The sequence below is a fragment of the Acomys russatus genome, chromosome 21, assembly GCF_903995435.1.
Source record: "Acomys russatus chromosome 21, mAcoRus1.1, whole genome shotgun sequence".
Lineage (NCBI taxonomy): Eukaryota > Metazoa > Chordata > Mammalia > Rodentia > Muridae > Acomys > Acomys russatus.
Genome location: NC_067157.1, coordinates 32,986,512 through 32,999,515, shown reverse-complemented (window position 1 = coordinate 32,999,515; position 13,004 = coordinate 32,986,512). Strand labels below are relative to the sequence as shown.

Here is a 13,004-nt window from a genome sequence, read left to right as displayed (position 1 = left end):
TCCTAACAGTGGGAGTGGGGACTGCCTCTGACTCTTTTGCCTGCTTTAGGGACGCTTTTCCTCCTACTGGGTTGCCCTGTCCAGCCCTGATATGATGGTTTGTACCTAGTCTTACCGTAACTTGTTATGTCATGTTTGGTTGATAATCTAGGGAGGCCTGCTCTTGTCTGAAGGGAAAGGAAGGAGGGGTGGATCTGGGGGAGAGGAGAGGTGGGGCGGGGAGGGACTGGGAGGAGAGGAGGGAGGGAAAACTACAGTCAGGATGTGAAATATAAGAGAAAATAAATGGAGGAGGGGGAAGGGGAGTCTGTTAAGCTAGCTAGCAGTTCTTATGTAGAATTGCAACTGGTGGGTACAACCAAAGTTTTAGGAGAAACTTCGAAATGTTCTAAAATGCTTCTCTTTAGGCAAAAAAAAAAAAAAGAAAAAAGGGGGAGGGGCATCTTTAACTACTCAAGCAAGCCTCAATGAGGGCATGAAGAGATGAAAGAGTTAAATAGATAGCAGGCTTTATAAAGCGTGGGGGATGGGGGTGTGTGGCACGTGATACATATAATATACTTTATGTGACTGAACTTTACCGAAATGTCCACAAACCTATTGCTACCTGGTGACAAGCTGCAGTAATTGCCAATTTAGGAAGCAGCAAACTGATCATAGCAATGGGAACTCCAGCATTATGGCAGGGGCGGGGAGTGGAATTGTATGGTCAGGCCCATCCCTGCTGCTCAGTTAAAGGCAGTAGTAGGCTTACATCTACATGGTAAATGTAAATACACTGTAATATATGATACAGTGTAGTATTTGATACAATCTGTTTCGGAGAGCTGCTTAATGTAATTGGTAAGTCAACTGTGTAGTTACTGAGTAGCCAGTAACTATGAAGAGTTGTTGAGTTTAGGGCCTTTGCAGTTTACTTAGGGACATATGTCATACATCTAGGAAACTGAAGGGAAGTTAGGACGGTCTGAGTATGTTACATAAAAAGAGAAAAGGGGGAAAGAAGTATGCAGAATGGAGCCCTGAGGAGAATGGAAAGGGCATCTCAGGTTGGGTGGCCACACTTTTACTGGGTAGTCCTGACTATGCGGTACAGGCAAGTGGAGGTACGAGGAGGCTCCTTGAAGTCCTCCTGCTGTTGGTGGGAGGGTGGCAGCCACTTGCAGATGGTCTTTCAAATATGACCAGTGTATGTAAACACTGGCTACATGCAACCTATAAGCATCTATATGTAGAATTTTCAGATTAAAAAGAAAAGCTAATGATTTTTTAAAGACCAGCTGTTTTTCATGTCCAGATGCCTATGTTATAGACAATTAACCATTCCATATTCCACTACAAAGACCATCACAATTAGCAGTGATGCTTATGAGCATTGGGGTTGAATTAAGAATCATTTAGAACCTTGGCCTTATAAACACCCACCTCCTAGTTCCTCATTTGTTCATGGATTATATTAGAACCCATGAAATAACATCTTGTCTATCACTGAAAAGAGGCTTTTTGGTCATTTTCTCTCTGTGACTCTGTGAGAGAGCTCTAGTGTAGATGAATAATGTCCTACTTTGTGGAACCTTGTGCCCGGTGACCCAGACATTTTAGTCAGGAGATGTCAGTGGTATAACTACCATGAGGAAGTTAGAACAGCCTATATGGGGTCATAGGAGAGGCCAGATGTATCCCTGGGGCTCCCATGGGCTGCACCTGATGCCGCACTGGTCCAGCTCCCACAGGCTGCATCCCATGCTGCACTGGTCCAGCTCCCACAGGCTGCACTAGTCTAGCGGTGCCACAGTGCTGAGTTTTAAAAAGTGGTTTTTAGTGGGTGTTTGCTTCTATTTAAAAGTATTTAAAAAGTTAATCTATCTCTAGATCCTTGGAAAAGCTGAAAAAAAGACACAGCACGATGGTAGGAGAAACACAAACATGTTCGTTTTCTACTGGCCTTTTAAGGATCCAAAGATCAGAATAGCAAAGTCTAAATTTTCCTAGTCATTTCCAGGGGTTGAGGTGAATCAAATTACCTCCCGTGTGGCGCTTGCTTATGTCAAAGGAAAGTAATAGCCTGTGGATACCATCCAACACTTTGAAATTTATCAGACGGGGAGTGACACGAGAAACAAATGGCAAAAACCTTGGGACAAATTGTGAAATGTTTTATTGGCGCCTCTTCCCATCCACCACAAGTCCGAGGTGAAGGGTCACCAGGACAGAAGATATGAAATCTGGAGAAACGACTGGTCGCTGGCTTGGATTCCCTAAGGATGGTAAGGTTAAATAGCAATGGAAGGAGAAACGGTGTGCGCTACCAGGTTCACCATGGAGGAGCAGGCAGCAGTGTAGTGGGAAGGGTTCCCCTTTCATGAAGGGTCACCAAGAATGTGAAAGTAGACCTCGGGGTTTACAGGGGACCAAGAAGAGAGAATGCATAACAGGGTTGTCTGAGGGCCGCTGTCAGTGCATTTACCTGTGACGTTTTAAAAACTAGCACATCCTCTAGACTAGCCCTGGCTGCAGGTAGAGACAGTGTGCTAGGAGACACACACACACACACACACACACAAACCAAAACCAAAACCAAACAAACAAAAAACCTTGTTTAAAGGTCACGGCTGTGAGCTCTTTCTCTCTCTGTCTCCCCCTCCCCCACCCAGAGTCGCTCTATAATTCACTATATAAGCCAGGTTGGCCTCGAACGAACAGAGATCCTCTGGACTCAGTCTACCTAGTGCTGAGCTAAAGGCGTGCCTCACCACGTCCACCTGGTTTAGGACTTGTTTTCAGAGGCCAGGGAGGTGCTCAGTTTCTTCCCAAATGTGAGGAACCTGAGAGACAAAGTCTTACGCTCCAGTCGAGGGGACAGAGGGAAAGGAAGGAAGGCCGACCTCACAAGGTTTTGAAGTTCCTAGGGAAATGAATCTCTTTTTTTTTTTTTTTTTCCCAAAGAAAACATTTGTTCCTTTCCAGGCACATTTGTGTTACTCACTGTTAAGTAGACGGAAGTCAATGAATGGGTAGGAGCCGCGGCGTTCGGCAGGAACCCCCGTCTGACCCCTTAGTCGTACATCTCCTAGAAAACAGAAAAGCCAAACAAATGTTTGAAGACATTGCCAAGTATACTCAGTTTTCCACAGCAAATCCTTTTAACCAGTTATGTCAGTGGAAACAACACAGGCTGCTAGGAGAAAAACTGAGGATAGTGTGCGGGCAGCAAGGGATGTAACAAATCTGCCAAGACCATACCGAATCCACCACCACTCTCTTATAGTTACCTGGTCTGAACATTGCAACAGACTACAAATGTTTCCATCACCATTTTGCTCTTCCTGGTGCTGTAGAGATGGAGTAACCGACCCTGGGAGGAGGATAAACGGCGCTCAGGGATTGTAGCTTCTAATCCCCCTTAGCAGACATAACGGCTCAGAGTGTTGTTTACTGATGGCGCCCACTATCTTTGCCCCTAGGTTGTGTTATTGATGAACACTAAAACCTGTCAGCTAAGCCCCAGGTATTCCAGATGCCTAGCTGCTCTCGTTCTTGTGAGAGTCTGTAGCGTGTCCAGGACTCAGTGCTTTGCAGCTTCTTCTAGTTAGCTGCCTTCATTTCTCTTTTTGGTGTGTATGTCCTGCCTTCCCAGCCCAGGCTGCACAGCAAGTGGACAGGATGCAGTGGACTTGAGGATGAAGCAGACCTTGGCGAGATCTAGTTTGGATGCTTGCTACCTCTGTTATCTTGGGAAGCATATTTCTCGGTACTTTAGGTGTCTCATCAAGTGAAAAGGACTTGCCTTAAAGTGCCTGGGTCTAAAATAACACTGGCTACTCGGCAGTGGCCGTGGGCCTGCCTTGTTCCAGACACCTGCGAGGCAGGGGCCATGCACACTATGTGATCTGCATTTCTCCGTTGTGCTTTGTGTATTGTCTGGTACTTGGTAGAAGCTAAGCAGTTGCTCCACCAATTATTACATGTCACGCGGACTCCAAGGAGATGCAGAAATCCATGACTGGAATGTACTTAGGAAGAGCTGAGCCAGGGAAGGGTCTGGAAGCATCCATTCCAGGAACAACAGGACATCTCCTATAAGCCATTTTCCCCCAGACCTACTAGTAAGAGGCCTCAGCCTCGAAGCAGAGAGAGTGACTGCCCTCTGTTCAATAATCTTTGGGGTTAGACAGACCTGAGTGAGAGCTCCACCCACTGTCACCTCTGCCAGGCTGGACCAGGGCTTGTGAGGTGTAAGCAAAAGCGTGTGGAACAGTCTCTGCTTTGTGATTTGCGTTAGAGACGTACGCGTCCTGTATTGTGTAATCTGACATTTCATTGTGTTTCTGATGTTGGAGAGTTTTACAGCTTAGGGACTAAAGCCTGAAAAGAGATAAGTTGGTTTTTAAAGCAGAAAAAGTGAAGTCAAAGCATGAAGGAGAAGATGAAAAGTTAACTTAAAAAATTATGATTGTTATCTGCTGCGCTTGGTGGTGCGTGCTGTGTCATCCCAATAGTCAGGAGTCAGGAGGCTGAAGCGTGGAGGATGATAACTTACAAGCTGGCCTGAGCTACGTAGCAGTACCCCTGTGGCAAAACACATAAGTATATGCACATGCCTGTGCACATGTACACACACACATAACACACACACACACACACACACACACACACACACACACACAGAGAGAGAGAGAGAGAGAGAGAGAGAGAGAGAGAGAGAGAAGGGAAATAGTTAAGGAAACAGGCCATGAATTTGAGACAAAGCAGGCAAAGTACATGAGAAAATTTGGAAAGAGGAAATGAAAGGGGAAAATAAATGACATAATTATATTTTGATTTCAAAAATATTTTAGAAATATCTACGCATAGGCATTCTGCCTAGTCTTATGTCAAATTGAAACACAAACTAGTTATCTGAAAGGAGAGAGCCTCAGTTGAGAAAAGGCTTCCACGAGATCCATAAGAGAAATGCTTCCATAATGCTGTAAGACATTTTCTTAATCGGTAATTGCTTGGGGGAGGGCTCAGCCCATGGTAGGTGGGGCCGTCTCTGGGCTGGTGGTCCTGGGTTCTATAAGAAAGCAGGCTGAGCAAGCCATGGGGAGCAAGTTGGTAAGCAGCACTCCTCCATGGCCTCCTCATCAGCTCCTGCCTCCAGGATCCTGCTCTGTTTCGGTTCCTGTCTTTATTCCCTTTGATGATGAACAGCAATGTGGATGTGTCAGTCAAATAAGCCCTTTCTTCCCTAACTTGTTTTTTGGTCATGGTGTTTTCATTACAGCAATAGTAACCCCGACTGAGACTGTAGGCGAGGCTGTAGGCCTTTCTCTGAAGCTGCCTGAGTTTGTGGCTCTGTTGAACTGTTGCTGTCATGCCTTGGGCTTTTCTCAGGGGTTTTAAGGCTTGCTGTTTGAATTGACTTGTCTCTTACTATTTTCTTTCAGTACTCAAAGCACTGCTTTTGAATTTGTAGTTATGAGGGCACCTACCGTTTTCTCAGAAAATGTCTTTGCGATATTTGACGTTGGTTTTAAAACCTTGCACAGGCTTCATTTCTGTTGCTGATCTAAGAACGAGAGGCACAGTGCAACCTTGCCATGGAGGACTTTAGGTCTGAGGAAACTGGAGAGAGCGTGACACAGCAGGGTGGGTAGAGGGAGACAGCACACTAGGAGTGAGGGGAGTCCTGTACCGACAGGACTGGTATTTTGTCACATTGAAAAACGTTAGATAAGTCTATAATGGCTTTGAAGTTCAGTTTTATAACATTTAAATTACATAATTTTGGCAACTTTGCCCCCTTTTACAAGACTTACTGTGAAGACATTAACGCTATGTGAAAATAATATGACCAACATTTATTGGCTGCTTAGACTGTGTTGAGAAATTTATATGCATTATCAGTTATTATCAGTTCAACAACTTGAGGTAGGTGTTATTATTTATTATTGTTGTCACTAGCCATTTTGTGGCTGAGGAAATGAAAGCCAGTGGGAGTTCGATGTGTCCACAGGTCAGTAAGAATCTGTCCTTGAACTCAGAACCGACTCTGAGTCCTCGTTCTTGATATTTTCTGTGTTAGCTGCATTGAAAACTGAATAGACTGTTAAAGGCTGGCTTCTTCTTGCCTGACGTATGGTCAGACTCCTATATGGTGATAAGCTAGTGACCACGAAACTCCTGCAGACTGCATCGCGGGGAATCCGTCACCTCGACTAACCCAGGAGTCAGCCAAATCGATGTTAATTCAAAGATCAGTTCAGCGAGAATGACTGTCGGAATAAGGAATAAGAAACTGACTCCAGGGCCGGGTGTGGTGTCGCATGCCTTTAATCCCAGTACTCGGGAGGCAGAGGCAGGCAGATTGCTGTGAGTTTGAGCCCAGGTTGGTCCAAAAAGTGAGTCCAGGACAGCCAGAGCTCTATAGAGAAACCCTGTGTCAAAACAAAACAAAACAAAAACCCAACTCCTGTGCTGGAGCGTCAGGCTATCTGTTCCCTTCAAGTTCGGAATCGAAAACTATTACTAGAAATGTTATTCAGCAGAATTTTTGAGGTTTGTAATTAACTTATTTTTATGAACGCCCCTCCCATCTTTGTGGAAAAGACACAACAGCAAACAAGTTACTAGTGAAGACACCTAAAAAAAAAAACAAAAAACAAAAAAAAAAACAGAACAAAATGCAATAGACTCCTAGTAATGGGGGACAAGGAGCCTGAACTGGCCATCTTCTGTGACCAGGCAAGGCTTCCAGTGGAGGGACTGGGACACCAACCCAGCCACAAAACCATCTACCTACAATTTGTCCTGCCTGTAAGATTGCTGGGGTAAAGATGGCACAGAACTTGTGGGAGTGGCCAACCAGTGACTGGTCCATCTTGAGACCCATGCCATGATAAGAGCCTATGCCTGAGATTGCCTGGAGGGCCAGGAGCTAGAGGCTGGATAGCTCAGAGACCTAGGATAGAACCAAACATGACTGGGAAATTAAAAAGTCAATGAAATGATCCCTAATTCTGCTATACTCGTAAATTGGAGCCTAGTATAATTGTCACCAGAGACACTTCATCCAGCACCTGACAGGAGCAGATGCAGAGACCCACAGCCAAACATCAGGCAGAGTGCAGGGAATCCTGCAGAAAAGGGGAAAGAAGGATTGTAGGAGCCAGAGGTGTCAAGGACATCAGAAGGACACAGGCCATAGAATCAACTAACCAGGGCTCACGGAGGATCACAGAAACTGAACGGACGATCCTGGAGCCTGTACCGGTCCTTGGCATACATGTTATGGTTGCATAGCTTGGTGTTCTTGTGGGACTCCTAACAGTGTGAGTGGGGACTGCCTCTGACTCTTTTGCCTGCTTTTGGAACCCTTTTCCTTCTACTGGGTTGTCACCTCCAGCCTCAAAGTGAGGGCATGTGCTAAGTCTTACTGTAACTTGTTCTGCCACGCTTGGTTGATAACCCTGGGAAACCTGTTCTTTTCTGAAGGGAAGTGGAGAAGAAGTAGATCTGAGGAGAAGAGAAGAGGTGGGGAGAGAAGGGAGGAGAAGAGGGAGGGGAAACTGTAGTCAGGGTGTAATATATTAGATGGTGATGATGATGATGATGATGATGATAATAATCATAATAAACAGAATAGCAAACATCAACTGGAGTGTTGACACACAATGACTGTGCAGGACAGCTTCAGCTCTGGGGCTTATGTGTGTACAGTCTGAGAAGCCTTTAAGCCTCTTGATAGCCCTCAGGGGTAGTAAATGATAGTTTTTAGAGAAGATTAAGCCATGTTAAAAGCACTCGTAAGGCAAAAGGAAGCCTGTTCCTTACATGAATCTGAATAAAAATAAGCTGGGCATACCCTATCATGGGGCTTCTTATTGCTAGAGGACGATGGACATTTTAAGCATAAGCCCTTATCTATACGGAAAGTTGTCTTCCACTATCCCTGCCTCCGCGAGCCCCTCTGATGTCTAACGATGTGCTGGTGAGAAGACAAACAACTGAGTAAGGTGGAGCCTCTGGGCTTCTGCCCTCAGGACAGAACAAGTGACGTCCTTGTAGAGCTGCTCTCACTGGCTGCTTACCTAGGGCCTTATATCCAAGCTAAACAATTATTTTGACTATTCATTAAGCCCTTGTTTAACTTCAGCGGCTTTCTTTCTTTCTTTCTTTTTTTTTCCTGGCAAAGGAAAGGTGCGGTGGAAGCTGGGAGGAAGCGTTGACAGCTCAGAGTCGTGTCCTCAGTCTGTTCTCACTGTGTTCCAAAAGGAAGCAAACAGCAAGGGAGTTCTTATTTTGAAAGGACGGCTGCTCTTTTGCTCCTTTGGGGGAGCAGAAAGCATAACATGTCGTCCTTGGTCCTGAAGGCTGCAGACGTAGGCAGAGAGCTGAGCAGGGTCATTCTGGGAGCCAAGACCCAGAGAGAGACAGTCCCTGACCCCCCCCTCACCCGCTCCCTCCCCGCCAGGGGACATAACTCCGGATGGACCTCTTGCCCACTTGGCTTCTCTCATGGTGTCTGTTTAAGAAAAGCCTGCGCTTAGGGAGCAGACGTTGATGTGGCCTCTTATGTAAGTGGCAGAGAGGGTGGAGACTCTGAGGGCCATGACAACTTACAGTGGCTGAAACATGGGCCATACGACAAGAACCAGACTCCTGCCCCGGTCGGGTGGTTCCAAGGTCACTTTTGGGGTGAGCAGAGGGCCTAAGAAAGGGACCGAGCAGTAGCTGCTGTGTTCCTGCTACATCTGAGAAGGAAGACGGTGATAAAGGTTGCTATATATGGGTCTCACAGAGCACAGGGGGCGATGACATGCCAGGGGCAGCCACAATGAATCCGAGGAAGACGGTAGTGTGGCATCAAAAAACATGGAACCCTCAAGCAACCCAAACACAGTGGAGAAAGTGATGCTCGGGTAGAAAGCCATTCCCTTGAGCTTCCTCTTCCTGTCACCAAGTCACTCCCTTGAGCCTTCTGTTCCCGTTACCAAGCCATGTCGCTGCTGTTTCTTGTAAAATGGAGACAGAGAGAACCACGTCGCCACGCCTCAGACACGAGCTCTCACCACACCACCTCCACTGCCTCCACGGCAGGGATGTTTCCTAAAGGCCTCAGTTTTCTTTAAGGGGCTGGCCACTGGGAGTTTGACCATGCTCCAGTGAGTATATGGGCAACACAAATTGTACTTGCTATATTAAAATTGTATTTGGTGAGGCCAGGGAGGCATGGGAAGTGGGTGTGATAGGAGTGCATTGTATGAAATTCCCAAATAATTGATAAAAAATATTCTGTTTAGAGGAGAAAAAGAACATAGCCTCCTTGGATACTTAATTAGCATAACGAAGGGATGGGCAGTTGTGCAATTTAGTCATCTGTAGACGTATGGGATTGCACAAACAGCCTCTTGTACTCACCTCAGGCAGAGATTATTGTCTGAAAAGTGTTGTCTTATGCGAGGCTGACCAGACCCAAAGTTTCCTCAGAGACTTTTCAGTTCTCCACTCTTCCTCAGAATAGGGTCTCTTTATGTGCCTCAGGTTGGCCTAGAACTCACTTTGTGGTTCACAAAGGCCTCAGACTCAAGATGTTCCTGCCTCACCCTTCCAACTACTGGGGTCACAGGCACCATCACGCTCAGCCCAGTCTTCATGCTTCTTGGGTGAGGCAGGCTCTCTTTGACCACAGAGGATGGCCTATCAGGTTGGCTAAGTAGAAGGATCCTAGTTTGTTGGTTGCTCTGTTTCAGTAGCTATGCATTTATGGGGCCTTGTTGAAAATCATTTATGTAGCAAAGAGAAACTGACAGTTGTCCAGGAGCTAACTGGGTTTTTAACAGAAGCAAAATAATGTCTTTGTGTGCAGAAAAGAAACAGCAATACACTGTGCAGCCTTAGCTTTGGGCTACTAAACACCTGGTGACGTGTGTCTTTTGGGACTTGAGAACTATGAAAGTAAACCTGTCAACACCAGGGCTTTAGTTTCCGGAGCAGGTAAGGCAGCTTTTCACCTGGATTAGGAGCAATAGGGGCAGCCCTCATTTTTCAGCTTGATAGTATTTCAGAGGAAAATATGAGGAAAAAAAAAAGTTCCAATCACTAAGACTACAGGAGTCTAATATATGTGTGTGTGTGTGTGTGTGTGTGTGTGTGTGTGTGTGTGTGTGTGTGTGTGTGAAAAAGAAGTAACAGGAATGCCTCAGGAGGATTCCAAGGAGCTGGTGAAGGACTTAGAAGGACACAGAACAGATCTGCTTACAAGGCTTGAGGAGCGTGGTCTGAGGTGGTGTCTCAGGGACCAAGCCGCCTGGGTCTACCTACCCTGAGTAAGACAACTCTCTAGCAGCATTCTAGGCTGTGTGTTTCTTCCAGGGCAATGCCTTCACTTCCGGAATCTCTCCAAAGTGTGGAGATATCTTATATATGAAGTGCTCAACCCAGTGTTTAGCATGTAATATGCACTCAAAAAGCCAGCTTTGGGGGTAGGGGTCACTATTCCAATATTCTGAGGTCTTAGGTGACTTAGAAGGATTCCTCAAGCATCAATAGCTGTCAATGTAACTTTACATGTCTGAGGTTCCCAAAATAACTTTTCTGAGAGCGGGTAAGTGACCGAGTCACATTAGACCAGGTAGCCCCGGAAGCTTAGTGACTCCACTCTCAATGAGGATTACCCAGGAAGCTGTTCAGGGTAATAATCTGGGCTCGATCTGCCAGATCTGTAAGCTGTTTTCTCCCTGCTGGACATACCTGGTTAAGAGAAGTGAGTATGAAAACCGAGGAAAGCAGAGTGTGGACCCTGATGCTCTTTCACAGCAGCCCTGGAAGTCCTTGGCCCAGGAGCCCTGAGCTGCAAGTAGCGTGAGGTATATTACCCTGGAATCTACAGCTAAGCACTGCTGTTAAGGATTTAGCCTCAGACAGCCAGTTCTAATGCTCGGAGGGGATTCTAGACTAATCCAGTTTGTTTCAACAGATGATTTCATGAAACATTAAAGCAAATGTTGGAAAGTAGGAAGTGAAGACACAGAGGTACAGAAGTTGACTTCTTGGCTCTCAGATGACTAATAGTCCAGAAGAGAATTGGGATGAGGAATAGATACAGCACCAATCAGAAAGAGTCTCTGACAGTTAGTCTAGAAGGCCTGGACTCAGGCTCCTCTCTCAGAGGCAACGTGAAACTTTATGAAATAATATAGAAACACGTTTCACAAACACTCCAGCTTAAAACAATCCTCTACCAGTTCCTATCTGGATTACAAGAGAAAAGTCATGTGACGTTAAGTGTTGCTAACATTTACGTTAAACAGAAAATTTTCATTTAAAAGAGATTTGTATGTTAGAACAATGGCTGGAAGTATGATTTTTTAAACCCAGGTTTTGGGAAGCAAGATTTCTGTGGCTACAGGTAAACAATTTAAATAAGAAATGTTACTTTCAGAAATCACTAGGAAGATACCTTTATACCCGATGATCATGTTAGCATTCTGGGAAACAAAACAAAACAAAACAAAAAATACACTATGAGTGAAGCTGTAGGGGAAGAGAGAGAAGAAAGAGACCAAGGAAGAGAGGGATACTGAGAAAGTCAGTGAACGAAGGCGGGTATGAAGGATAGCAGGCATCATGGGAAACGCCTGCATACATGCTAATATATGTCTGCATTTGCATAATTCAACAGTTGTGCTCCTCACAGTAAAAGAGGACTCTCAGAAGGAAGTTAGTTCTTTCCCTTCGTCTTGTAAACCTCATTTAATGCCAGGGATGCTGATGGTACCTGTGGTGCTTAGCCTCCTCAAGGGGAGGGCATGGGTTAGTTCTATTCAGATAAACAGCACTGCTCCTCTGGCTAGATGGACCAAAGACATTAATTAACACCATGCTAGGAGATTTATAAGGATTTCACCTTGCCAGAGGACAGGTGACTCGCTAGGGGACCGCTGCAGTAGGCCAGGTGAGGGAGACAATAGTTGAGGAGAATGATGGTGCCTGAGCTGATTTCAGTGATGGTGAGGCTGTGTGGAAGATCAAGGGGGAATACTTCGGATAGTTCTTAAGTTTCTGGCGTGCACAGTGGATAACTGTGCTGTCGCAGAAAACGGCAATTCCAAAGGGGCCTCATCTGGAGAGAGCAGTTCACTCTCTCAACTCTGGTTGCGCCCAGTGCAGTGCTGAGACTTCAGAGGACAGTGTGCAGTGCTGTGGCTTCAGGGGAAAGTTTCGGATGGAGATATAGTGTTATAAACCAAAGAAAGCTATGGAACATCTAAAGCAAAATATTTTGGGGAAAATCCATGAAGTTAACAACATAATTGAAAGTCACACACAAAAAAACCCTCTCCCCTCTCCTTGTCCTCAGAGAAGTGAGAGGTTCCCCAATGGGTACCAAACCATTCTGGCACATTAAGTAGATGCAGGGCTAGGAGCATCCTCCCCCACTGAGGCCAGACAAGGCAGCCCAGCTAGGGGAACAGGATCCAAAAAACAGGCCTCAGAGTCAGAGAGAGCCTCTCTTTCCTACCCATGGCTCCAGCTGTTGGGGGACCCACATGAAGACCAAGCTGAGCATCTGCTACATATGTGCAGGGGACCTAGGACCAGTCCATGCATGTTCTTTGGTTGGTGGTTCAGTCTCTGTGAGCCTTCATAGGCCCAGTTAGTTGACTCTGTAGGTCTTCTTGTGGAGTCCTTGACCCCTCGGGCTCTCTCAATTATTCCCTCAACCCTTCCATAGGATTCTCCAAGCTCTGTCTAGTGTTTAGCTGTGGGTCTCTGCATCTGTTTCCATCAGCTGCTGGGTGAGGCCTCTCAGAGGAGTTATGCTGTGTTTGTAATTTTTAAAAATTGAAATTTAATTTCATAATCTCCTTCTTCTCTAGCCCATCTCTCATTCCTTCTGTGTAACCCCTCTTCACTCCCTTTCAAATTCATGGTGTCTTTTTTGAATTTTTACCTTAAAAAGTTTTATTTCTGTGTGTATATATATGCATATTGTGTGTGTGTGTGTGTGTGTGTGTGTG

At 45.7% G+C, this 13,004-nt stretch overlaps 1 protein-coding gene across 2 annotated transcripts in view; it reads right to left on the bottom strand.

Moving 5' to 3' along the window:
* Pde7b (phosphodiesterase 7B) overlaps positions 1–13,004 on the bottom strand; it is a 309,600-nt gene that overhangs the window by 75,951 nt on the left and 220,645 nt on the right. For both annotated transcript variants that reach the window (XM_051164496.1, XM_051164494.1), the window contains one exon: positions 2,987–3,070. In XM_051164496.1, the coding sequence (XP_051020453.1) occupies positions 2,987–3,070 (84 nt within the window). The remainder of the gene's footprint in view (positions 1–2,986; positions 3,071–13,004) is intronic.